This window comes from Leptopilina boulardi, unplaced genomic scaffold, assembly GCF_019393585.1.
Source record: "Leptopilina boulardi isolate dan_hultmark-lab unplaced genomic scaffold, ZJU_Lbou_2.1 LbouV2_341, whole genome shotgun sequence".
Lineage (NCBI taxonomy): Eukaryota > Metazoa > Arthropoda > Insecta > Hymenoptera > Figitidae > Leptopilina > Leptopilina boulardi.
In genome coordinates, this window is record NW_026137909.1 from 4,281,509 (window position 1) to 4,309,493 (window position 27,985).

Genomic DNA, 27,985 nt, shown 5'->3' on the forward strand with positions numbered 1-27,985 from the left:
TTTTTTCCCCGACAACAAAACTCATGATTCGCATTAAAAATAAATTTTTAAAAATTTAGTTTAAAAATTTTTATTTTTCTCTCATGAAAATTTGTATTATTTTTTATTAGAAAAAAAATTTATTTTTTTCCCCTACAATTATTGTTTCAAATTTTCATTTATTTTTAAATATTGATAAAATTAAAAAATAGATTTTGAATGCAAAACATAAATTTGCTGTCAATTTATTTTTTTTTGCTTTCGAGTCTTTCTTTCTCTTGGCATAATGGGAAAATAGAAGCGCGCGTAAAAGCAATAAATCGCAAGTAAGTAAATTGGTTCCAAAAAAAAAAATAAATTCATGGAAATTGTCGGGCTTATTTTTTTTCTTGTTTTTTTTTATTTTCTTGTATTTTTAAAGATCGGTGTGCTCCAAAACGCGGCACACCCCCTCCTCCTAAGAGTCCTCCAACATGCGTGGCGACGATTCAAGCATTTCAGTGAGAAATGCATCAATCGGCATGTCTCCAATTAACCTAAAGAAGAACAGATGTTCGAGACATTTGAGGCCAATCGACCTCAACGAGGGAAGACGCAATAATAATTTTGCAAATCTGCCAGGCTCGTCGGGTTTTGTTGTTCTTGTATATTCTTCAAGAGCAGCATAAACTTTTTCACGTAAAAGTTCAACTTCCTGCGCTGATTTTAGTCCACGTACCTCGGGATTGAAGAGAATTATCGTCCTGTAATTATTTAATTAAAAAAAAAAAATATGAGAAAGACAATTTTTAAAAATTATTTCGTTACATTATAAAGAATATTACAATTATATAGAATTAATTTATTAATTAATTTAAATTTAAAAAATTTGCAAAAATGTTTATTGAATTTTTAGAATTACAAAATAATAGTGGATAAAAATGTGACTCTAGTAAGACCAAAATGTGGCTTTCGAGGTTACGAAATCGTGGCTGAAACTTGGCTAAAGCGCGGTAACAACTTATCTAAATTGTGACTTAAACTAGGCTAAAAAGTGACTGAAATACGGCAGTAGCATGGCTAAATCTTGGCTTGAACTAGGCTATAATTTGGCGAAATCAGTGGGTAAAATATGTCTGAATCCTGGCTGAAACTTGGCTAAAGAGCGGTAACAACTTATCTAAATCGTGGCTTAAAATAGGCTAAAAACTGACTGAAATACGGCTGTAGCATGGCTAAATCTTGGCTTGAACTAGGCTGTAATTTGGCGAAATCAGTGGGTAAAATATGTCTGAATCCTGGCTGAAACTTGGCTAAAGAGCGGTAACAACTTATCTAAATCGTGGCTTAAACTAGGCTAAAAAGTGACTTAAATACGGCTGTAGCATGGCTAAATCTTGGCTTGAACTAGACTGTAATTTGGCGAAATCAGTGGGTAAAATATGGTTGAATCGTGGCTAAATCATGGCTAGAACTTGGCTAATACTGGGTTATATAGTGGCTGAAACATGGCAGGAGCGTGGCAATCGAGTATTCAAATCATATTTCAAACTAGGTTATAATTTGGCTAAATCGTGGGTGAAACATGGTTAAATCGTGGCTAAAACGTGGCTAAAGCGGATCTAAGTCGTGGATAAAAAATGGCTAAATCATGGCTAAAACTTGGCTAATGCTTGGTTATATAGTGGCTCAAACTTGGCAGAAGTGTGGCATTCAGGTAATCAAATCTTGGTTTAAACTAGGCGAAATCGTTGGTAAAACGAGGTTAAATCATGGCTAAAATGTGACTAAAGCGTAACTAAGTCGTAGATAAAAATGGCTGAATCATGGCCAAAACTTGGTTAAATCTTGGTTCTATAGTGGCTGAAACGTGGCATTCAAGGAATCAAATATTGGTTTAAACTAGGCTTTAATGTGGTGAAATCGTAAGTAAAAGATGGTTGAATCGTGGCTAAAACGTGGATAAAAAATGGCTAAATCTTGGCTTGAACTAGGCTGTAATTTGGCGAAATCAGTGGGTAAAATATGGTTGAATCGTGGCTAAAACGTGGCTAAAGCGGATCTAAGCCATGGATAAAAAATGGCTAAAACTTGGCTAATGCTTGGTTATGGCTGAATCATGGCCAAAACTTGGTTAAATCTTGGTTCTATAGTGGCAGAAACGTGGCATTCGAGGAATCAATTATTGGTTTAAACTAGGCTTTAATGTGGCGAAATCGTAGGTAAAAGATGGTTGAATCGCGGCTAAAACGTGGCTAAGTCGTGGATGGCTAAAACTTGGCTAATGCTTGGTTATATAGTGGCTGAAACGTGGCAGAAGCGTGGCATTCGAATAATCAATTAATCTTGGTTTGAACTAGGCGAAATCGTTGGTAAAACGAGGTTAAATCGTGGCTAAAATGTGACTAAAGCGTAACTAAGTCGTGGAGAAAAGTGGCTGAATCATGGCCAAAACTTGGTTAAATCTTGGTTCTATAGTGGCAGAAACGTGGCACTCGAGGAATCAAATATTGGTTTAAACTAGGCTTTAATGTGGCGAAATCGTAGGTAAAAGATGGTTGAATCGCGGCTAAAACGTGGCTAAGTCGTGGATGGCTAAATCATGGCTAAAATTTTGCTAAAAATGTAGTGGCTGAAACGTGGCAGAAGCGTGGCATTCGAATAATCAAATCTTGATTTAAACTAGACTGTAGTGTGGCGAAATTGTTGGTAAAACAAGTTTAAATTGTGGCTAAAACGAAGCTAACGCGTATTTGAGTCTTGATTAAAAATGTCTGAATCATGGCTAAAACTTGGACGAAGTCTGGTTGTGTAGTGGCTAAAACTTGGCATTCGAGTAATCAACTCTTGGTTTAAAATAGGTTGTAATGTGGCGAAATCGTGAGTGAAACATGGTTGTATCGTGGCTAAAACGTGGCTAAAACGTATTTAAGTTGTAGACAAAAAATGGCTAAATTATGGCTAAAACTTGGCTAAAGCGTGTTTATAACCTGTCTATAGCGCGCTTTTTTCGTGCTAAATCATGGTTAAAACTTGGCTAAACCGTGGCTATAACTTAGCCAAATCTTTGCTACAATGACTAAATCCTGGCTTTAGAATTAGCAAATACATGATTAAAGCCAGGTTGTATAGCCACCAAGGCCTTACAAAGTCAAGGGTAAAACATGGCTAAATCGTGGTTATGTGACTAAATTGTGTTACAACATGGCTAAATATTGGCTACAGTGTCTAAATCATGTCTTTAGGTTACCAAATTGTGTCTTTAGAGTTAGAAAATCGAAAGTGAAACACGGCTTCAACGTGGCTGCAGCAAAATCAAATCGTAGCTCAATCTAGGTTGTAGCGTGGCCAAATCATGGCGCGCGCCTATTATGCAGTCCAATCGTGGGAAAAACATGGCTTAATCGTGGCTAAAGCCTAGTTGTAGAGGCACCAAGTTATAACTCTATAAAATAGTAGTTAAAAAATGGTTAACTCATGGCAATAGCGTCGCCAAATTGTGTCTTTAGAGTTATCAAATCAAGGGTGAAACTTGGCTAAAATGTGGCTGCAATAAGATCAAATCGTGACTTTCGAATTAGCAAATCTCGGCTTAAACATGGCTGTAACATGGCTAAATCGTTGCAAAAATGTGGTTAAAACGTGGTTGCAACGTAGTTAAAGCGCGCACGTTGCTTGTGCAAATCATGGATAAGTCCTGGCTAAAAGTTGGCTATGGCTTTGCAAATCCTCGGTTATAACGTGGCCAAATCTTGGCTACAGTAAGTCAATCACGACTTTAGAGTTTCCAAATCGTGGCTTAAACTTGGCTAAAAAAGTGGTTTCAACGTAGCTAAATCGTGGCTACAGTGAGTTAATCACGGCTTTAGAGTTTCTAAATCATGGTTGTGGAATTACCAAATCGTGGCTCAAACTTGGCTAAAAAGTGGTTTTAAAGTGGATGAAGCGCGATTGTAGCGTGGGCAAATCGTGGCTGATTCGTGGTAATAATGATAAAATATACTTTTATAATAACCAAATTGTGGCCAAGTAGTGGCCCTACAATGGTTAAATTGTGGATACAACTTGGCTGTAGAATTACCAAATCGTGGCTACAAAATGGCTAAATCGTGGCTTAAATTTAGATAAAACGTGGTACTAACGTGGCCAAATCGTGGCTGAAACTTGGCTACAAAGATAAAATTATGACTTTAGCGTGATTGTAACGTCAAATCAAATTGTGGCGCAATCTTGGCTCTAGCCTGGCTCTAGCGAAATTACAATGTATCTAATTCGTGATCAAATAATATCTTACAGCAAATACCAATTCAATGACAAAAGACTTAAACATCAATATTTAATTGTATACCTCAGACATCCAAGTTCCGTCTTGTCCATTTTCATCTCGCGCATTTTCGACACCAATTCCGAGAGTACACGCTCAAAAATAAGTCCAACGCCCGCTTGTTGTGCTGAATTTCGATACACTGTGATACCGGCAGCAAGGACAATTCCATCCTTAACGTCAATAGACCGATGTGAGAATGCGGCAATCAACAATTCATTCCAACCGGCTCTAAGCAGCCGTACCTGATCCTCAATTGGTAGTGATGTAAAATGAGGAATGTGTTTGGCCCACTCCACTAATTGATAGAGCTGTTTATTCGTTGCATTGCAAATATTTGAAACCGGATTCTGCAAAATGGAGAAATTCAATAATCTCATTTCAAAAATGTCCCCTTTATTATATAAGCAAAAAAAAAAAAAAAAAAAAATGAAAATCAACAATTTTTAATCACCTCGTAATTTCCTTGATTTTCCATTTTACACTCAACACGATTTTCAGCGTCCAAAATTCTTTCAACTGGCATATCGGCATGTAAACTACTTGTACTTTCAACTTCATTTTGATCACGTTCCTTGGTCCTTTGACGTTCCTCTTGAACTGCTTCCCTCTTCATTCCCATTGCTAAACATTTTTGATAGCGACAATATTGACAACGATTTCTTTGCCTTTTGTCAATAATACAGGTCTTCTCCTCTCGACAGGCGTACGATAAGTCTTTGCGAACTGTTCGTTTAAAGAAGCCTTTGCATCCCTCACAGCTGAAATAATTGATAATTTTATTTTTACATTCATTTTATAATTTATTATTGATATAAATTGATTTTTGTTTTAAAAAAGCGAATTAAAATATATTATTAGGATTTCGTGGCTTAGTCCCAAAAGTCTTATAGTTTCGCTTTAATGTCCGTACGTCCATACGTCTGTCAGGTACACTTGTATCCGTTTTCATAGCAACCTTTTTCATGACAATCGTTTCCCTAACAACCGTTACCAATAGTAAGCAATATCATAGCCACCGTTACTATAACAACCGTTTCCAATAGTAACTGTTACCAACAATAACCGTTACCATAGCAACCGTTTCCATAACAACCGTTACCAATAATAACCGTTATCATAGCAACCGTTTCCATAACAACTGTTACCAAAAGTAACCGTTACCATGACAACTGTTTCCAATAGTAACCGTTACCGTAGCAACCTTTTCCATGACAATCGATTCCCTAAAAATCGTTACCAATAGTAACTGTTACCGATAGTAACCGTTACCAATAGTAACCGTTTCCGTAGCAACCGTTTCCATAACAACTGTTACCAATAGTAACCGATAACATAACAACCATTACCAATTGTAACTGTTACCGACAGTAACCGTTACCAATAATAATCGTTACCATGACAACTGTTTCCAATAGTAACCGTTACCGTAGCTACAGTTAACATAGCAACCATTTCCATAACAACCGTCACCAATAGTAACTGTTACCAATAATAACCGTTACCATAGCAACCGTATCCATAACGACTGTTACCAATAGGAACCGTTACCAATAGTAACCGTTTCCATAACAACCCTTACCAATAGTAACTGTTATCGACAGTAACCGTTACCAATAATAACCGTTACCGATAGTAACCGTTACCATAGCAACCGTTTCCATAACAACCGTTACCAATAGTAACCGTTACCAATAATAACTGTTACCAATAGTAACCGTTACCGATAGTAACCGTTACCAATAATAATCGTTACCAATATTAACTGTTACCAATAATAACCGTTACCATAGCAACCATTTCCATAACAACTGTTACCAATAGTAACCGTTACCATGGCAACTGTTTTCAATAGTAACCGTTACCGTAGCAACCGTTACTATTAGTAACCGTTACCAATAGAAACCGTAACCAATAGTAACTGTTACTGATAGTAACTGTTATGAATAGTAACCGTTACCGTAGCCACCGAGACCATAACAACCGTTTCTAATAGTAACCGTTACTAAGAGTAACCGTTACTAAGAGTAGCCGTTACTAAGAGTAACCGTTACTAATAGTAACCGATACTACGAGTAACCGTTACTTATAGTAACTGTTTCTAATAGTAACCGTTACTACGAGTAACCGTTACTAATAGTAACCGTTATCGTAGTTACCGTTACCAGTAGCAACCGTTTCCATAACAACTGTTTCCAATAGTAACCGTTACCGATAGTAACCGTTGCCAATAATAACCGTTACCAATAGTAACCGTAACCGATAGTAACTATTATCGATAGTAACCGTTATTAATAGTAACCGTTACCGCAGTCACCGTTACCATAACAACCGTTTCTAATAGAACCGTTACTAAGAGTAACCGTTACTAAGAGTAACCGTTACTAAGAGTAACCGTTACTAAGAGTAACCGTTACTAAGAGTAACCGTTACTAAGAGTAACCGTTACTAAGAGTAACCGTTACTAATAGTAACCGTTACCGTAGTCACCGTTACCATAGTAACCGTTTACAATAATAACCGTTTCCGTAGAAACCGTTACCACAGCAACCGTTACAATGGCGGCAATTTTTTTTAATTGATCGAATACGCTTGAAATTCGTCGTTCGGGGATTTTGGGGTCGTTGATCACAAATATGATATCAGAATGTTTAAAATTCAAAATGTCGGATCCAAAATGGCGGCATTTTTGTAAAATTGAACGAATTCGCTTAAAATTCGTCACTCGGGGGTTTTCAGGGTCGCTGATTACGAATATGATATCAGAATTTTCAAAATTCAAAATGACAATTCCAATGTTGCGAAAAAAGTTCTTAAACTTGATCAAATTCACTTGAAACTTGGTAGTCATGGATTTTCTTAGTCAATGATAACGAATTTAATATCAAATTTTTTTTTATTTTAAATATTCTCCTTTTTTTCTGTTTATTCATAAAAATGAAAAAAATTGTAAAAGTCATTTCTCAAATATTTCTAATAAATAAAACTCAAATTCAAATCAAATATTTCTCTCATCACAATTTTTATGGTTAAAACATTTATCACGATGAAATAAGTAATAAAGCGTGAAATAGGATATACATTATTATTTTTTTTTTTTTTTTGTAAAAAAAGAAAAGTTAATCGTGTCTGGAATAAATTCTCCAAAAAAATTTCCGTTTGCAAGAACAGAAAACCGTTGGGGGATTTAGTAAAACTCGATATTTATCACGTTCCGCCGTCTCATTTTTCTTAAGGCAAACCGTAATCCGGAGATCCTCAAAAGTTTGGCGCCCACTTTGCACGAGGACGCATTTAATGCAGTAGATTTATTTTCAAGTCTCATATAAAATCTTTTTCAAAAAAAAAAAAAATATATTTTGCGAATATTTTCATTTTTATGTATTTATTTTATTTTAAAAATTGATAATTTTTCATTTTATATATCTCATCAATTTTTTTTTGTTGAAAAAAAAAAATTCACACCCACATATTATTCATTTTATTTTTTTTGTTTTTTTTTTTGTTTTTTTTTTATCAAAGTCATAGTATATTTTTATGATCTCTCTCATCAGCAATTTCTTTGGATTAAAAAGCAGTACCATATTTTTTTTTTGTGTTCAAAGGAATAGCTGTAAATTTAAGGTTATAAATTCAGTACAATTTATAAAAGAAAAAACACATCATATCACTTTGGAGTAAAAATAAATTTCTTTTCATAAAAAGCAAAAAAAAAGAAATATAAAAATAAAATACTGTGTGAATTTTTCGTTTTTTGGAAACTTACCAAAAAAAAAGTAAAGAAAGACGTTGTTAGAAAAATATTTTCACGATAATTTGTGATTTTAAAATGAAAATAGAATTAGTTATACTAAAAAGAGGAAGAATAAAAAAATGCGCTCAAGATTTGAAATATTTATATTAAAAAAAAAAAAAAAAATTTCTGTTTTTCCATTAAATTAGATTGAAAGTGTTTAAATGGAAAATTGAGTTTTATTGAAAGATTTATATCTCGTCTGGCACGTTTTGCAAACACGTGATCAAGCAGTTTACAATTCGAAGAATAGATTCCAAAGAAAAAATGAAAAAGTACTCAAACATTCGTAAATTTATTCTTCAAATTATTGATGTAACATGCTTTAAAAAGCATTAAGCATTCTATTAAGAAAAAAAATTAACTTTTAATAAAATTATATTTTCTAATTAAGTTTAAAAAAAAGATTATAATTACTATTATTATTATTACTTTTTAATAGACATTTTGCATTCGCATTAAAAAAAAAATGTAAAAAATTTTTGGTAAATTGGGGTAAGTGCACCAATTACGGCGAGTGCATCAATTACGGCGCGTTCATAAAAAAAAGCTATTATAATTGCACATTTAAACAATTATTAATTTAATTATTTAAAATCAAATTTTTTCCCTCGCCGTAATTGAAACATTTTTAAGATTTCCATTGGCTTCAATTACGGCGGGCAAAGTATCTACAAAATACACGTAATTTTAATCACCAAAATTGGTACATCAAAATTGATACAAACGCGCCGTAATCGAAAATTACGATATTAGTTTTAATTTCTCATATTTAGGGTAAATGTACTAATTACGGCGCGATTCGAGTAAAAATACCTTTGAAATAGAAAATTCGACATTTCTATTGTATAAAGTCAATTGAAGACTTATTAAACTAAAAGCTTATGTTATTTAGATATTAAAAAAAAAATTTTAATTTAATAAAAATCGATTATTTAAACAAATATGAGAAATTAAAACTAATACCGTAATTTTCTATTACGGCGCGTTTGTATCAGTTTCGGTGTATCAATTACGGTGACCCAAAATTACGTGTATTTTGAAGATACTTTGCTCGCCGTAATTGAAGCCAATGGAAATGTTAAAAATGTTTCAATTACGGCGAGGGAAAAAAATTTGATATCAAATAATTAAATTATATAATAATAAAATGCTTGGTCTGTCCTTCTGTCCTAACTTGAAGTTGGCCTTCTCTGATTTCACGTGTTTTTTTGAGTAGTAATCTTATGTGACGTGTCAAATTTTGACAATTCTTTTTCTCATTTTTGCCAATGTTGTATAATTGTGTTTCCAAATTTGGGAATAAGTTTCTTTAAAATTCCAAATTCGAAAATTCAATTCACGAAGCTGAAGTACACAACGTTTACCAACGAAATTTTTTTTAAAGTTGTATATTGATTCAAAAATTCTATACAAATACAAAAAATTTATGATGAGAAAAAAAATGCGCCAGGAAATTTCGTACAAGATAGTAATTTGAAAAAAATTTATTTTTAAAAATTTATTTTTAAGGTACCAGGGGCCAACGAATACCTATTAAATATTAATTATAAAAACACAGGCCTCGAATCAACTTAAAGACACAAAAAAGTCGTTTTAGTCGATTTATATTCCAAAAAAAAGTGGATTTGTTTTTTATTTTAACAAAAATATTTTACAGATTTTTAAATAAAAATTTTTTTAAATAATAATCCTTTTCGAAGGGTTAAAGTTGAAATTTTTAGAAATAATTAAATTTCAAAAGATATTGCTAAATTTCAAACAATTATTAAATTTTACAGAACTAAAAATAATTTATCAAACAATTTTTGGAAAACAATTTTTAAATTTAATTGAATTTTCAAAAATTTTAAATTGTGATTTTTGAAATTAATTGAAACTTTAAGTGTTTGGTAATTAAAATTTTAGATGATTTCACTAAAAATTTATTAGAAAATGAGGACAAAATACAATAATTTGAAAATCATTTTTAATTGAAAAATGGGAAATAATAAATTTTGGGAAATAATTGAATTTTAATTGAAATTTTGGATAATAATTTAATTTAAGTTCATTTTTTATTGAAAATTTGAAAAATTAATTTTGAATAGAAATTTTAGAAAATAATTGAATTTTATTTCATTTTAAATTGAAAACTTGGTAAATAATTAAATTTTAAATTGAAAATTTTGGATAATTATTGGATTTTTAATTGATTTTGAATTAAAATTTCGGGTAATAATTGAATTTTAGTTTATTTTGAATTGAAATTTTTAAAAAATAATTCAATTTTATTGTGATATTTTTTTTTAAATTATAAACAAGTGTTAAATTTCATAAAAATTTTAATTGAAAAATAATTTTGATATAATTGAATTTGTTATGTATTTCATTAAAATTATTAAAAATAATTAATTTAGTGAAGAATCATTTTAGTTCAAAATTTGTTAAATAATTGAATTGAAGAAGATCTGAAGAAGATATAAATTTTATACTAAAAAAATGTATTTTATTAACATTTTTTTTCAAATGTAAAAAAAAATGTAAAATGTAAAAAAATGTAAAAAAAAATCATATTGCAACAGTTATATTAAATATAATAGTAATAATAGTTATTTTTTATAAACGCGCCGTAATTGGTACACTTACCCTATTTAAATAATAGATTTTTATAAAGTTAACAATTTTTTTTTAATATCTAAATAACATTAGCTTTTAGTTTAATATAAGTCTTAAATTGACTTTCTGCAATAGAAATGTCGAATTTTCTATTTCAAAATTTCGAATTGCGAATTGCGCCATAATTAGTGCATTTACTCTATTTATTTCTGAAAAATTGAAAAAAAAAATAAAATTTTTGTAACTTTAATTTTAAAAAATCGTTGACTTAGTGCATTGTAATTAATTTCAATATTTTTGTTTATTTCTCCAAAAAAATGTTGTACATTTTTTTCATTCATAGTTGATAACTGAATATAATAATTGCAACAAAAAGAATTCCCATTTATTTTTTTCTTATTAATTATTACTTTTTTTTTGCTTTCAGAATGCAGATTTTCCTCAACAAAAGTGTTTTCATAATGAACTACAACAGATATCGAAGAGAAAACTTGCGTGAGTTATAAATAAAATGCTATCGTTCAAATAGATTAAGGATGCCTAACCTTTCTTTGAATATTTATTACGTTTAAAAATAGGATAAAATCAAGTGATTAAAAATAAAAGAATATATATATTTTTTTTTCTCTCTTTTGTTCTTTTCTACTTATTTTTAATCCAAAAAAGAAAATATAATATGCCAGTTATAAATTAATTGGTCTAAAAAAAAATTTGAAAAAAATTTTAAATTTAGCGCTATTATCTAGTTTTTTTTTGTTTTATGGATTTGTTGCGTTTTTGTGATAAATCCCAACATTCCTAACCTAAAATTCTAATTAATTTAACAATTTAATTTTAATATTTTATTTTCTGAATTGTAATAAATATGCAAAGAAAAGATTGTTTTTCATCTGTAATGTAATACGACTTTCTTGATATTTTTTTTGAGGGAACTTCGAGGATACTAAAGAGGTTTTACGAAAATTAGCGACCGTTACCAATAGTAACCGTTACCAATAATATCCGTTACCAATAATAACCGTTACCATAGCAACCGTTTCCATAACAATCGTTACCAATAGTAACCGTTATGTTACACAATTTACGTTTTCGGAATGTTTAAAGTATTTTTTTAAAAATTGTTTTCATCACTTTTTTTTTAAATTTATAGATGAAAATCTAAAATGTACCGTCATTAAAAATTTAACCCTTAACTGGCACAATTCGAACGTAAATGGCACAGTGGGTCTGCTGGACCCGTCATATTCAAACGTGTATTTTACAGCCGATATTGAATATTTTTGCACACAAATTTAATCTGAGGTAGCTTATGATGTGTTTTTTAAAATTTCATTAGTTTTACAGGGATTAATTTATTTTAAGTTAATTTAAAAAAAATTGTGAAAAATAAAAACGAAAAAATTGCGCGTTTCTACTTAAAAATTCATAAGTTATTTAAATTTTAATATTATGATTTAAAAATTTATGGTTATACTATTATTCTTTAAGGAAAAAATTACCACAACAAGGTCTTGCAAAAAAGGTATTTATTTTGCAGAATAAAATGTGAATTTTTAGGTTAAAATTAAAAATTTATAATTTATTAATGTTTGAAGCTAATTTATTCTTTTGTACCGAATTAGTTGTTATCAAAAAACTTAGGAAATTACTAATATGTCAAACTAGTATATTAAAATATAAAAAATATTCAAATACATTCGCAATTAATTTAAGCGAGAAAAAATTCCCGGGTCTACTGGACTCACGTAGGCCAGTTAAGGGTTAAAAAAAATTTTTAATTTAAAAAATAATTTAAGTGAATAATTTTAATATAATCTAAATAATAAAAATTCTTTATCTTCTCTATTAAAAAAAATTCCCAATGCAGATAAATAATCCTTCCCAGATAGCACGGAAACTTGCAGCAAGCTTGCGGCAAGCTTGTCTGAGCTAGCGAAATGTCCCACCCAGGGCAAGCTTGCTGTAAGCTCTCTAGGAAAGGTTGCTGCAATCTTGCCATGAAAGATTGCAGCAACCTTTCCTGGAAAGCTTACAGGAAGCTTTCACGGCAAGCTTGCCCCGGGTGGGACATTTCTCTAGCTCAGACAAGATTGCACGGTAAGCTTGCCGCAAGTTTCCGTGCTATCTGGGTTAATAGATTAGATTTATTTTATTTATGAAACATTCTTAATTGTATTCCTCTTTTTCCAGGGATTGATGTTTTTGAAGTTATCTGAATAATAAATATTCTTTATGAAATATCCTCTTGCTTCAATTTGAGCGAGAAAAAAATGCTCGGGTCTACTGGACCCCATGGTGCCAGTTAAGGGTTAAAATGGAGGTATGTCTAGTTTACCCCATGTGAAGGGTCAAACCATTCAGTTTTTATTTTTCGACAACTATATTTATGTAAATTTGATTTTGAATAGAAAAAAAAATATTTCAAAATAATAAAAAAATTTGTTTGATTCAAGCAATGACAAATTTTGGTAAAAAATTTTTGTTTTTTTTCCCCCTTAGTGTTAGTGTAATCTCAGAAAATGATAAGAAACTGGTTTTTTTTAATGGTCGACTTATTATTAATTAGTTGACATTGATATGAAGCAAAAAAAATGTAGCGCAAGTTTATTCGCATGGCTTCTTAGGAACTGCGGATGGGTAGTTGTCCTAACCTCGCGCTAGGGACTATATATTTATATATATATATATATAAATCATTCGCAAGTACAAGGTTAAAGTCGCTCTGATGCAACATCCCCCACACGCACACACGATGATGATGATGATGATGAGGGAGTTTGTATACATATATATATATATATTTTATGAGCATTCATGAAACACGTGTATCCAGCAATCCATGTCTTTTGCAATTCTGGACGAGATATTACACTTGAAATCTGATACAATCGCTCTACTTGCAATTAATGTGAAAAAAAATTTTTCTGCACATTTTGTACTTTTCTTATAAATATATATAATATACTTATCTTTTTTTAACAAAATGTATCGCGATTACAATAAGTATATTTACAGAAAAATAAGAAAAAAAAAGTTTTTTTTATCTTGGATGAAATAATATACAGTCCCCCCCCTCCACAGCAACGAAACATTTCTGAAAATTTATAGTAAATATTTACTTGCAATATTTGGAATATTTAATTGCAATGTTTATTGAAAGTTTTATGTAAATATTTAAATGTACCGATTAAATATAAATGTTTAGCGCAAAACTTTCCTGAACATTTAGTTTCTCTATTTTTTTTTAAGTTAACTTTCGTCGCGTTTGTATCAATTACGGTGACCAAAATTACGAGTATTTTGAAGTTACTTTGCCCGCCGTAATTGAAGCCAAAATGGAAATCTTAAAAATGTTTCAATTACGGCGAGGAAAAAAATTTGATCTCAAATAATTAAATTAATAATAATTGTTTAAATGTGCATCATTATAAGTAATTATATCAAAAAAAGAATAAAATAATTTTTTTAAATCTTTTTGCAATAGTTATATTAAATATAATTTAGTAATAATAGCTATTTTTTATGAACGCGCCGTAATTGGTACACTTACCCTATAATCCAAGACAAAATTAAAAAAAAAATATTTTGAAGAATGTTTCTATGAATAAAACAGTTTCTAAATATATATATATATATATACGGAAATACCGAAAAATTAAAAAATAATTTTTTCATTATTCGCAAAAAAGAAAAACAACATAATCAGAATTTGTAGATAATTTTTCCGCACGTGCCGGCATTCAAGATACATTTCTCTAACATATAAGAAAGACATTTTTGACAACCAGATTCTATATGTCGAATGATCTATCACCCCTATATATGACCTTTATGATCTATTACATATTTTTAATTATATCTAATCTCATTTATAATTCTTTTTTCTTTTCGGTAAATTTCGGTTTCCTCGTGTGATTAAAGTTTTATTTTCAAATAAATATTTTGAAAATGAACAATTATTATAATCATATGTGAATTATAAAAAAAAAAATCACTTCTAAAGTAAGTGTACCAATTACGGCGCGTTCATAAAAAATGACTATTATTACTATTATAATTTAATATAACTGTTGCAAAATGAATTTAATTTAATTATTTGAGATCAAATTTTTTTCCTCGCCGTAATTGAAACATTTTTAATATTTCCATTTTGGCTTCAATTACGGCGGGCAAAGTATCTTCAAAATACACGTAATTTTGGTGTCACGTCACCGTAACATTTTTGTTATAAATAAATAATAACACAGGCACACAAAAAATAAAAAGTTGTTTGGCCGAGACACTACACTAGTCTATTTTCATGTATTTTTTCACGCTGAATCCGAATCCGAAGTCAGAATTATCAGATTGGCTCTTATTTTTGAGATAAACTCAAAAAAACTGCTCAGAAAGAAAAATAAAATCAAAAAGTTAAAAAATTTTTGAATGTCACTGCGATAGTGTAATTCCATGTATTTTTTGTCGCTGAATCCGAATCCAAAGTCAGAATTGTTAGATTCGCTCAAATTTTTGAGATAATTGCAAAAAAACACAAGTAACAAAAAACTCAAAATACTCAAAATCAGTTTTTTGGAATTATCTTCAAAATTTGAGCCAATCTGTCAATTCTGACTTCGAATTCGGATTCAGCGTGAAAAAATACATGAAAATGCACTATCGTAATGTTTCGGCAAAAAAAAATTTCTTTGAGCTAAAATCGCCAAAAACTGATAAAAATTCTGAATTAGGGGCACAGATAATTTTTTTTGCCGAAACATTACGATAGTGCATTTTCATGTATTTTTTCACGCTGAATCCGAATTCGAAGTCAGAATTGACAGATTGGCTCAAATTTTGAAGATAATTCCAAAAAACTGATTTTGAGTATTTTGAGTTTTTTTGCAATTATCTCAAAAATTTGAGCGAATCTAACAATTCTGACTTTGGATTCGGATTCAGCGACAAAAAATACATGGAATTACACTATCGCAGTGACATTCAAAAATTTTTTAACTTTTTGATTTTATTTTTCTTTCTGAGCAGTTTTTTTGAGTTTATCTCAAAAATAAGAGCCAATCTGATAATTCTGACTTCGGATTCGGATTCAGCGTGAAAAAATACATGAAAATAGACTAGTGTAGTGTCTCGGCCAAACAACTTTTTATTTTTTGTGTGCCTGTGTAATTATTATTAATAATTAATTTGAATAAATAAAATAAATAAATATTTATGTAAAATTAAGGTATGGTGTTCTTGATATTTAGAGTTTTGAAAGACGATTTACAAACAAGGAAATCAACATACAGAGTCACCAATACATAGAAAAAAAGCAATAAACACTTTTCGTGTCTGTGAGGTACCGATTTTGAATCGAACCCAAAGATGCGAGCTTGTACCGCCGCGAGAAATACATTGGAAAATATTAATATATATAAAGGGAAACCTTTCACTACGAAGGCAGTCTCAAAAATTATACACACACGGAACTTGTCGTAGTGATTTCCAAAATACACAAGTGTCATCATAGTTCACATAAGTTACGATCCAGGTTAAAATATACGTGTCAGCGCGGTAATAAAAATCTTAACGACCAAGAAGATACTAATCTCCAGGTCACTACATCAGGTGCTTATTGGAGATTCCACAATTGACATCTTAAGGCCAGGTCCAAGTGAGGCAGCGCCATCTACATTGATACTAAAATTTTGGAAAATTTTCAACAGCCTTTTCTTGAAAATAAGATGGTAAAATGCTTTTTCCTTCATGGATAATTGATTATTGGCAAGATATACACCAGCTAAAACTTTTTTTGAGTTAAAATAATGAAAAAAATTTCATGTCAATAAATTAAATATGAGCACTTTTTCTCCCAAAAACTGTAACAGTACTTTCTCAGAAATTACAATCAAAAATGCAATTTCCATTTGGAAAATAAATAAACGCTAAAAAATACACGACCTAAGATTTACCAATCACGAAAATAACAAAAAAAAAGTTATTTAACATAACATATTTTACTCATTATGACAGCCGTTTGGCAGGTTATGTATGTCACCAGACGTTTCGCGGTTTTGCCGAAAGGAGGAGATTGGCGCTGTTGCTAACCACCTGAAATACATAATCTACCAAAGGGCTGTCACAATCAGTAAAGCAGTATCAATATGTTAAATATTTAATAAATTTTTTTTTCTTATTTTCGTGATTGGTAAATCTTAGGTCGTGTATTTTTTAGCGTTTATTAATTTTCCAAATGGAAATTGCATTTTTGATTGTAATTTCTGAGAAAGTACTGTTACAGTTTTTGTGAAAAAAGTGCTCATATATTTAATTTATTGACATGAAATTTCTTTTATTATTTTAACTCAAAAAAAATTTTAGCTGGTGTATATCTTGCCAATAATCAATTATCCATTAAGGAAAAAGCATTTTACCTTCTTGTTTTCATGAAAAGGCTGTTGAAAATTTTCCAAAATTTTAGTTTCAATGTAGATGGTGCTGCCTCACTTGGCCTTATGGTAACCATACCAAACATTATACAACATAAGGATTTGTTTGATTGTCTTTCTTGTTACACTAATTGTTGAGAATATTATATATTTTTTAAATAAATAATTTTTATATTATTTTTCAATTCATTCATTTAATAAACCTTTCCCCAACGTAGTTAATTTAACATTGAGGAATTAGAATAGGGTAAAATTGTAAGTTCAGATTAGGCAAAATTAATAATAATTAAAATTTTAAATAAATATGACATAACAAAAGTTAAAATTTTTTTTTTGATATCTAAATAACATTAGCTTTTAGTTTAATAAGCCTCAAATTGACTTTTTTCAATAGAAATGTCGAATTTTCTATTTCAAAGTAATTTTGACTCGAATCGCGCCGTAATTAGTACATTTACCCTATAAAATTTTAAAGATTTCAAATATTTTTGCATAAAAATATTTTTAAAAACAACTCTCTGAAAATATCTATAATTTATTCAAGCTCTTTTTGAAAAATTAGTAAAACTATTATTTTTAACAAATCGCATTTGTGTCAAATATATATAGAGGGAGGAAGCAATAATTTATTGATTGAACAATAGAATTAATAGAGGTTAAAGCTTCTAATTTATATTTCCACAATGATTTATATTCTTGAAGTAATTAATTACATAAAATTCAAAAAAAAATAACCCTCAGAGACTTTTTATTATTTATTTTAAAAAAAATGTTATTATTTATTTACATTTTAATTAATTTAAAAACAATTTTTAAAAAAAATTTTTAATAAATGAAACTAGTATTTTCATATTAGATTTAAAATATAGAATTAATTTTGATATAAAAAAATAAAAGTCAACTTAAAAAATAGCAAAAAAAAAAAATTATTCAACAATTTAAAAATTTGTTTATTGTTTTCTTGCAAAATGAAAAAAAAAGTTGAGGCAATATTTTATAAATAAAATATTGCTTCACGCCAAGTGTCAATGACTGATACGAATAAATGCAAGTGACGTTGACAATGACCTTGAAAAAGAATCATGCTTTAACAGACGCGATGCGATATACATTCAATTTCCTCGATGTTATTTTTTTTCTATCTTTATTATAATGCAAACATCAAATTAAAATAACGAAATTCGTATTATCTGCTTAAAAGCGAATAATCATTGATTCGTAAGATAATGGTAAATACTGACATTTAAAAATTCGATTCATCTAAAATTTTTTTTTTCAATTTTAATGAGAATTCTGCTATAAATTAAAATTTGATTAAGTTAGAATGTTTCTAAATTAAAATTTAGTTAAATAATTTTTTTGTTTTTAAATAAAAATTATATGGTAAAGAGAAAATCTGTTAAGGAGAATGGAGGCCCTAACATAACCTCAATACTGAAAAAATCATTTTTAACGCAAACAAAAATTAAAAATTAATTTCCAACAATTTTAGAATTATTTAGTTAATAACTTATTCATTGTCAATAGTAACTAAAAAAATTAATAATATTTGTTATATTAGGGGGTTGGGGCGGGGAGGTTCGAAATTTTAATTAAAGAGTCAGATTTGGAAAATTCAAAATGTCGGATTCAATATGGCGGACGAATTTTCAAAAATTAAACATATTTGCTTGAAAATCGTTACTCGGAGGTTTTTTGGGGTCGCTGATTACGAATTTAAAGTCAGTTTTTCAAAATTCAAAATGGCGGATCCAATATGGCGGACAATTTTTAAAAATTAAACATATTCGCTTTAAAATCATTACTCGGAGGTTTTTGGGGTCGCTGATGAAGAATCCTGTGTCCGTTTTTCAAAATTCAAAATGGCGGATCTAATATAGCAGACGAAATTTTAAATAATCGTTCGGATTCGTTTGAAAATCGTTACTCGGGGGTTTTCGGGGTCGCTGATTTCGAATCTGATGTTAGTTTTTCAAAATTTAAAATGTCGGATCCAATATGGCGGACATAAAAAATTAAAAATCAATACAATTTACTAATATTAGATTCGTAATTAGCGACTTTGAAAACCCCTAAATAACGAGTTTCAAGCAAAACCGTCAAATTTAAAAAAATATATCCGCCATTTTGAATTTTGAAAAAGTAACATCAGATTTGTAATCAGCGATCCCAAAAACTCCCGAGTAACGATTTTCAAGGGATACCGAACGATTTTTTTAAAATTCTTCCGCCATATTGGATCGGCCATTTTGAATTTTGAAAAACGGACACCGGATTCGTAATCAGCGATCCAGAAAATCACCGAGTAACTATTTTCAGATAAATACGTTGAATTTTTTCAAAAGTCGTCGGCCATATTACATCCGCCATTTTGAATTTTGAAAAGCGTTACCGAATTCGTAAACAGAGCTATAAAATAATGTTTTAGAAAGAGTTTTTACATTAAAAAAATTCTCTTTCTTTTTTTAAATGTACGTTATAGCATCAGGTTATTCAATTTGATAACAATTTTGAAAAAGAATTTTCTTAAATAGAAGTAGATGAAAAAGCAAATTGTCTGTGTCCGAGGGACCCAGCTCAGGTACGCAAGGGTTAAAAAAATTATTTGACTAATTTAAAATAATTTTTTTTTTTTATGAACAATATAATAACTTTAAAGTTTGGTACGGATATCTTACCTATAAACGCCATAATGTTTCCCGCTTGCACGATCGCCACATATGGAACAAAGGTGTTTACTTCCAGACAGTGGATGATTTGGTGGATAAGGAGAACCTGCGCCTTTGTTTTGTCCACTTGGTGAGGTACTAAGGACACTGCTATGGCAACCGACACTAAACGATCTGAAAATAAAATAAACTTACATCATTTCCGCTTTATGAAAAATAAATTTATTATATCTTGTCTGCACACTAAATTATTTTCATGTCATTTATAATTTACAACTGGTAATTAATATTAATTCTTTCTTCCTTATTTTTATCATTACATTGAAAAAAAATATATCAAATTCAGATCTTGGATTATCAGAATTTTTTCTGAAAATATTTTCCAAAATTTTTGTTTCTGCAAAATTAAACATTTAATTTAATTTCACTTTTGCGGCACTGTCTTTCTTAATTTATCCGCGCGTGAGATAAAATTATTATCTGCCACATATACTCTGTGAAATCTATTTTCATCAAATATTGGAACGATTGTCGTTCCAATTTTTGTAATACGACAACTTTCATTTAACGAATTTCCAATTGCTCTAATTTTCTGTTCGTCGTGTTCAAATTATCACTTAACCCATTATCGCAATTCATTTGGCAGAGTTTCCAATTTTATATAGATTTTCAAAGTATACGCGCCTCAATGGAAATTTTCCTAATTGGACATTTTATAGAAAAAATAGAATTCCAGTAAGAAAATATTCCTGAAAAATTCTATTACAAATTCAAAAATTTTTATTTCAATTTTTTTACTTTTTTTTTTATTTTTAGAGTCTAAAATTTTTTGACATTAATTTTTCTTTTTTTACTCTCTAGAATTAGAAAAATTACTATTTTACTCCCTACGATTAATAAAAGATCATTTTTTAATCCCTCGAATTAAAAGATAACATTTTACTCCCTAGGGTTAATAAAGATCATTTTAATATCCCTAGAATGAAAAATAAACATTTTACTCCCTAGGGTTAATAAAGATAATTTTAAACCCTAGAATAAAAAAATAACATTTTACTCCCTAGAATTAATAATTGATTATTTTAATTCCTAGAATTAAAAAATAATATTTTACTCCCTAGGGTTAATAATTGACTATTTTAATCCCTAGAATTTAAAAGCACATCATTTTACTTCCTAGCCTTGATAAATCCAATATTTCCTTCCTTTTAGGGTAATTAAAGATGACAATAAAAATTTTTCAAATTATAGAAAAAATTTTTAAATTGAAAAAATCTTACCCAGGACTATTGGGACCAGAGGGACTAAAGTTGCCGGCATTCATAAGACTTGCTGTGTCTGGTTTCATATCCAACGGACTTTGTGGACCCATCGAGGACATCGACATATTACTGTTGTCGAGACTCAACCCTGAAATCATAAAAAACAAATGATCACTTTAAAAAAAAGTTATAATAATAATAATAATAATAATAATAATAATAATAATAATAATAAAATTCATGTTTTGCCTAAAATTTTCATATATTTTTTGTAGTATCGCAGTACTAATTTTACGATTTATTCTTGGTTAAGTTAAAGCAAAAAGAAAAGGTAAATTTAAGGTTATATTCGTCTATTTCCCTAAATATTAAACTAGTTTCAAGGTTATGTTTCCCTGTATTAACTTCAAACTGAGCGATTTTGAATTTTGAGGTTATGTTAGCTCTTGAATATATAATCTTGAATTTTGAGGTTATCTTTGTTTTTGGACATACATTTTTAGGTTATGTTGCCCCTTAGATATATAACCATGAATTTTGAGTTAATCTTCGTTTTTTCACCTACGATTTAATCTTATATTTTTAGGTTATGTTATCCCTTGGATCTATACCCTTGAATTTTGAGGTTATCTTCGTTTTTTGACTTATTAAAACATTTGACTTTACATTTTTAGGTTATGTTGGCTCTTACATCTATAACCTTAAATTTTCATTTAATTTTTAAATTTTTGAGAGAATCTTTGTTCTTTTACCTACGATTTGATTTGATATTTTTAGGTTATGTTATCCCTTGGATCTATAATTTTGAATTTTGAGGTTATCTTCGTTTTTTGACCTATGATCAAGACATTTGACCTTACATTTGTAGGTTATGTTGGCTCTTACATCTATAACCTTAAATTTTTGAGGTAATCTTCGTTCTTTTACCTACGATCTGATTTAATATTTTTAGGTTATGTTATCTCTTGGATCTATAATTTTGAATTTTGAGGTTATCTTCGTTTTTTGACCTATGATCAAGACATTTGACCTTACATTTTTAGGTTATGTTGGCTCTTACATCTATAACCTTAAATTTTTGAGGTAATCTTTGTTTTTTTATCTACGATTTGATATTTTTAGGTTATGTTATCCCTTGGATCTATACCCTTGAATTTTGAGGTTATCTTCCCTTTTTAACCAAAGATTTAGATAATTGAATTTAAAATTTGAGGTTATGTTGGCTCTTACATCTATAACCTTAAATTGTTGAGGTTATGTTTACCCTTAGATCTATGTTCTACATTTTGAGGTTATGTTCGTCTCTTAATCAAAATGTTTACTCGAATTTCGAGGTCACTTTTAATCTCAAACCGAATGGTCACTTCATTCTTAACCTTTAAACAAATTTTGAGGTTATGTTCGAAAAAAAAAAATTCTGACAGTCAAAATTATTTTATAATATTTTAATGCATTTTGGACAAATTTTGAAAGCTCTTTATTCTCTAAAATGAATAATTTAGATTTTTGACATGAAGATAAATTACATTTTAATCGATTTAAAAGAGATTGAGGATGGAGAATAACGAGCAAAAGACTTAGGGGGACAAAACACATTGAAATGATTCGCCGTGAAGGACGTATGTCAAGTGCATTGGTATAATAATTAAATGACGTCATTCACTATACATTTGTCGATATATGCACATACCGCCAATAAATGTGCAGCAAATGAACAAATTGGGATTTATAATCGCCGTTGAATCGTCTAATGTTTTTTTTTCTCATTTTTTTGTAAATAACAATTTAAGGCTGCTTCCACAATAGCTAAATCGCATTATCTAAAGGCACTCTCACACTTTTTTGGCTGCCTGCAGGTTACCATGGCAATGTACGAGTGTGAGTGAGACAGAAAATTTGAATATTCAAATTTTTAAATTTTCTGTCGCACTCACTCTCATGCGTTGCCATGGTAATCTGCAGACAGCCAAAAAGGTGTGAGAGTGCCTTTAAGGTAATGGTATTTTTACATAGTAGTACAAAGTAAAAATTTAAGGTCGTCTAACATATAACCTTAAAGACGAATTTTTAGGACGAGATGCGCGCGTATATTGCCAACTGTCGACACAAAAAAAAAAATTATTTCACTGTTCCAACAATTTTAGCTTGTATTGAAATTATAAAAAAAAAATTTGTTTTGTTAAAGAAATAATAAAAAATTTTACATTCTTACAGGTTAAATTTTTTTTTTAAATTTATAGTACAAGTGAAATTAATTTTTATTGTCAACAGTTGGCAATGAATGCGTGCGCATCGTCTTGTACACTCGTGGCCAGATATGCCTACAAATTTTTGTCCTTTTCTAACACACGTGTTGCCATGACAACATGTGAGCTAGAAAAGGACAAAAAAGTGTAGGCATATACGGCCTGTACTAAAAAATCATTTTCAAAACGATTGTTAAATTTGAGGTTATGTTATTTAAATCGTTTCCTACTGTAAAGAAAATTGTAATTTTTATTAAAATGCATGTAAAAAAAATAATAAAAATAAATTATAAAATGCAATTTTTAATGGTTAAGTGGAAGACACTGCTTATAATATTCTATTTTAAAAAAGAATATTTTTTTTTATATTTATCGAAATACTGAAAAATCTGATTCACTGGCACCGATAATTTGCATTTTCATTTGCTTGCATGAATCTCGTATATATATATATGAGTGTGTGTGTACTTTCGTCCAACAGTCGACGACCTTCGGTGTATTTACCTCTGGTCCCCGCAGATATAATTACAGCAGAGGTTGAACACGAGTTAAGTATTACGAGTAACGCGATCGTTGCCAGTTTGAAAATAAAACATGTATATATCTTCCGTAAGACCACAAAGTACAAAATTACCTATATATTACATATTTTTTTTTTTTATTAAATAATTTTTTTTTTCAAAATTAATTTGGTATTATTTTTTTTTATTTTGCAATTTTTTTTTTGAGTTCAATAGTCGGTATCAGGAATTAGAAACGAATTTAGATATTTCTATTTAAGTTTCACGGTCACACAACGTCAATTTGAAAGAAAGAAAAGTTTGACTCTCGCTTTTACATGCGCTCTTTGTAACTGAACATATAGTTTTATTGATCTCCACAACAAGACTTTCAATATCAGAATCAAGGCTAGTAAGGAAATTTCGCTACCATTTGGAGATGTATATTTAAATGTCATCAGTTTCCTTGTTTTTTTAATCGTGATTTTTTTTTTTTTTTTTTTAATTAACTTTTAATTATATAGAAGAGAAACAATTAAGGAAGAATATATATGGTAAACTGGTTCCCGTCAGTTTTTTTTAAGTCGATTTACATTACAAGAAAAGTCAAAAAGTCCATTTTTTTATTTTCAATTTTAATTAGTTGATAAATATTTTATCTCATTATTAAAAATTTGTTATTAGAAATTAAATAACATTTATTAATTCCTTAAAAAGAATGTTTCACAGAAATATTTACAATAATTTTTTCTTTTTAACCCTTAACTGGCACCAGGGGGTCCAGTAGATCCGAGCATTTTTTTCTCGCTCAAATTGAAGCAGGAGGATATTTCATAAAGAATTTTTATTATTTAGATAACTTCAAAATCATTAATCTCTCGAAAAAGAGGAATACAATTAAGAATGTTTCAAAAACAAAATAAAATTTTTTAGTAAAGTTTCTATGATAAAAATACTATTTTATAATAATAATAATTTTCCTTAATGTTAGACTCTAAAAATTAAAAAAGAATTAATCGGAATTCCGTCGGAATCTCAACGGAAATTCTTTGAAACTCTGATGAAATTCCGGGAATTTTTTCAAATAATTGAATTTGGAAGATTTTGATTGAATTTTTAATTAAAAAATTTTTTATTTTCCTGAATTGTTGAAAAACTGTATTAAAGTAATTAAAAAAATTAATTTAGCGAAAAATTTTAAACAAAATTTTCAGAAATAATTGAATTATAGAGAATTTTAGAGAATTTTTGAATTGAAAAATGTTTTAAAAAATTGAATTTTTGAAATTTTTAATTAAAATTTTAATAAACTTGAATTATTGAAATATTTTAAAAATTATAAAAAGAAAAATTTAATTTTAAAGAATTAATAATTATAAAACGTTTTATGTAATTGAATTTTTGAAAAACTTAATTAAAGTTATTAGAAATAATTAATTGAAAAAGAAATAGAAGTTAAAAATTTAGAGAAATAATTTAATTTTGAAAGAGCAATAGTTAAAAATTTTTGAATTAATTGAATTTCAGGAGATTTTTAATAAAAATTTTCGTAAATTGGAATTTCTGTGAATATTTTTTATAAGCTTTAAACAATAATTAAAGTTTGGAGCATTTTGAATTGGAAAATGTTTTAAATAATTGAATTTTCGAAAATCTTGATTAAAATTATTAAAATCAAATTATTCATCAATTTCAAGTTTAGATGAAAAATTTAGAAATAATTGTATTTTAGAAGTTAAAAATTTGAGAAATAATAATTGAATTTCAGGAGATTATTAATTGAAACTTTTATTTTGAATTTGTGAAATTTTTTGAAAAACTTTAGACATGAATGTGAATTTTCAACTGAAAACTGTTTTAAATCAATATGTAATTTTCGAAGAATTTGTTTGAAATTATTGAAAATAATTGATTTAGCAAACGATTCATATTAATATATTTTTTTAATATTTCAATTTTAAAAAATAAAAAAAAGTCGCGCAATCCGAGGCCTGTTATTGAAAACCTCTTGAAATATTTTCATTAGTGTCAGGGAAAAAATTTTAATTTTTGACTGAAAATCAGGAAAAAACCAAATAACATTTTAGTGTCAAATTGTACTGCGAGTGTAAATGGATTTTGTACATAATAATTAACAATAATTTCTTATTCTTTTTTGAACCAAGATTTTGCATTGTACTTAAAAAAAAATTTATTCACCTATCCTTCTTGGACTAAGATTTTGTATTGTACCTAAAATATCTTCTCATTATGATGAGAATGTAAAAAAAAGAGTCGTTAAAAAAACAGATCTGTTGTAAAATTAAATTCCTTTCAAAACTTTTTACCAATATTTAAGCATTATTTTGGATTCAGATTTTTGTTGAGACTGACTAATGATTTTGAATCGTATACAATTTTTCCAGGTTCATTTTGAATTATAGAATATTTGATCAAACTTAATTTCGATTGTTACTTACTAAATTCTGGATGTTTCAGATATAAAAATTTCAAATTATTCCAAACACATTTTGCATTAAATTTTTGACCGTATTCAATCCAGATTGTTGCGTACTCACGGTGCGCCAGAAGGTGGTTTAAATAAAAATGAATTGGCACTTGAAAATTCTTTTTTATTATGATTCTTAGATGAATAAAAAACATTTCTCAATAGTTTTTAAAATCAGTTTACGTGCCCGATTTAAATAAAATTGAATTTTTATATAAAAAACAGTGTTTTATGGGGAATCAGAATTTATTTCATCTAATAAATACTGTAATAAATGATAAAATAATTACTTATTTTTAATTTTACATATAAATAATTATATTGCTGTAGTGTTTGTGTCCGATTTAAAAAAATTAAATTATAATGTTAAAAGAACGATTTTAAGAGTGACAAAATTTATTTAAGAGAGTCGAATGGTCTCTGAAATTTTTTTTGGCAAGAAGAGACCTTTAATTATCGCTCTATAAAAACGGCACTAAACGTGAAAATGATAAACATTGATTTTAAAATACTTTCTTCTCGAAAGACGGACACTTTTTACAAAAGCAGCTAGAGATCCTTATCTTATATAAATTTCCTAATTCCGAAAGATTATGCGAATCCATACAAAAACACGATTACAAAACGAAAAGTAATATAATGAGGGGTTCATTACCTCCTGCCGCCGTCAGATGGCAGCAGCATGCAGGGCGCACAAAGTCGCAGCTGTTATTAGATTACTTTTCTACTTTTTTGTTTTGCAACCATGTTTTTCTATGGATTCATACAGTCTTTTGGATTTAGGAAATTTATAAGATGAGGATTTTGGCTGATTTTGTTAAAAGTGTTATCGTGTTTCGAGAAAAAAGTATTTTAAAATTCAATACTATTTCACGTTCAGAGCGATAATTAAAGCTCTCTTCTTGCCAAAGAATTTCAGATACCGTTCGGAAGCTCTTAAATATAAAAACGAAACAAGAAAATAACTTCATTGTTAATAAATTTATATCAACCCAAATCTAAAACATCTATTATCTATACGCATATAAGTATACATTAAATAAATTCTGGTTCCTCATAAAATACTATTTTTAAATATTTAAAACTCAATTTGTTTTAAATTGGGCACGTAATTTTAAAACCTATTGAGAAAAGTTTTTTATTCATCTTAGAACCATAATCAAAAAAAATTTTTAAGTGACAATTCATTTTTATTTAAACCTCCTTCTGGACTGTTTGCAGATTATTTATCTAAAAATTTCGAACTCATTTCGTTTTTTTATATCTAATTCGAAATATTTTTAACAAAATTGCTGATTAACTGTAAATTTCAAACGATTACAAACTAATTTTGGATAATACATTTTAGATTTTTTCGTACATAGACTGATTGCGGTTTAGATGCAATAAAAATAAGCGACGGACCCAAGGGAAAATTTGAAAGAGGCAAACGGTATTTGGAATAAGGGGTAGAAAAAAAGCATATGTAATATTGGGAGAGGAAGGAGGACGTAAATGTTTATCAAGGCCAAAACCCACTCCTCTATTCTTTCAGGGGGCACCTTGACCAAGCGCAAACATATATATATATATATAAACAAGTGTGTTGGTTTCGTCGTCATCTTCGTCTTTAGTGCAATGATCGGACTCATGTTGCGATACGATAAATAATGGTTATATATCGCACTTTCATTTCATCGTCGCCAAAGACCGAGACCTACACCAACGGCTATTCGAGTGCGC

The 27,985-nt window shown here is 28.9% G+C and overlaps 1 protein-coding gene across 3 annotated transcripts in view; it reads right to left on the minus strand.

Moving 5' to 3' along the window:
• Positions 1–356: 356 nt before the first annotated feature.
• LOC127285759 (retinoic acid receptor RXR) overlaps positions 357–27,985 on the minus strand; it is a 92,991-nt gene continuing 65,362 nt past the window's right edge. For all 3 annotated transcript variants that reach the window (XM_051311934.1, XM_051311935.1, XM_051311933.1), the window contains 5 exons: positions 21,048–21,177; positions 19,777–19,941; positions 4,737–5,043; positions 4,307–4,632; positions 357–722 (listed from right to left, as the gene is read on the minus strand). In XM_051311934.1, the coding sequence (XP_051167891.1) occupies positions 437–722; positions 4,307–4,632; positions 4,737–5,043; positions 19,777–19,941; positions 21,048–21,177 (1,214 nt within the window). In that variant the 3' untranslated portion in view covers positions 357–436. The remainder of the gene's footprint in view (positions 723–4,306; positions 4,633–4,736; positions 5,044–19,776; positions 19,942–21,047; positions 21,178–27,985) is intronic.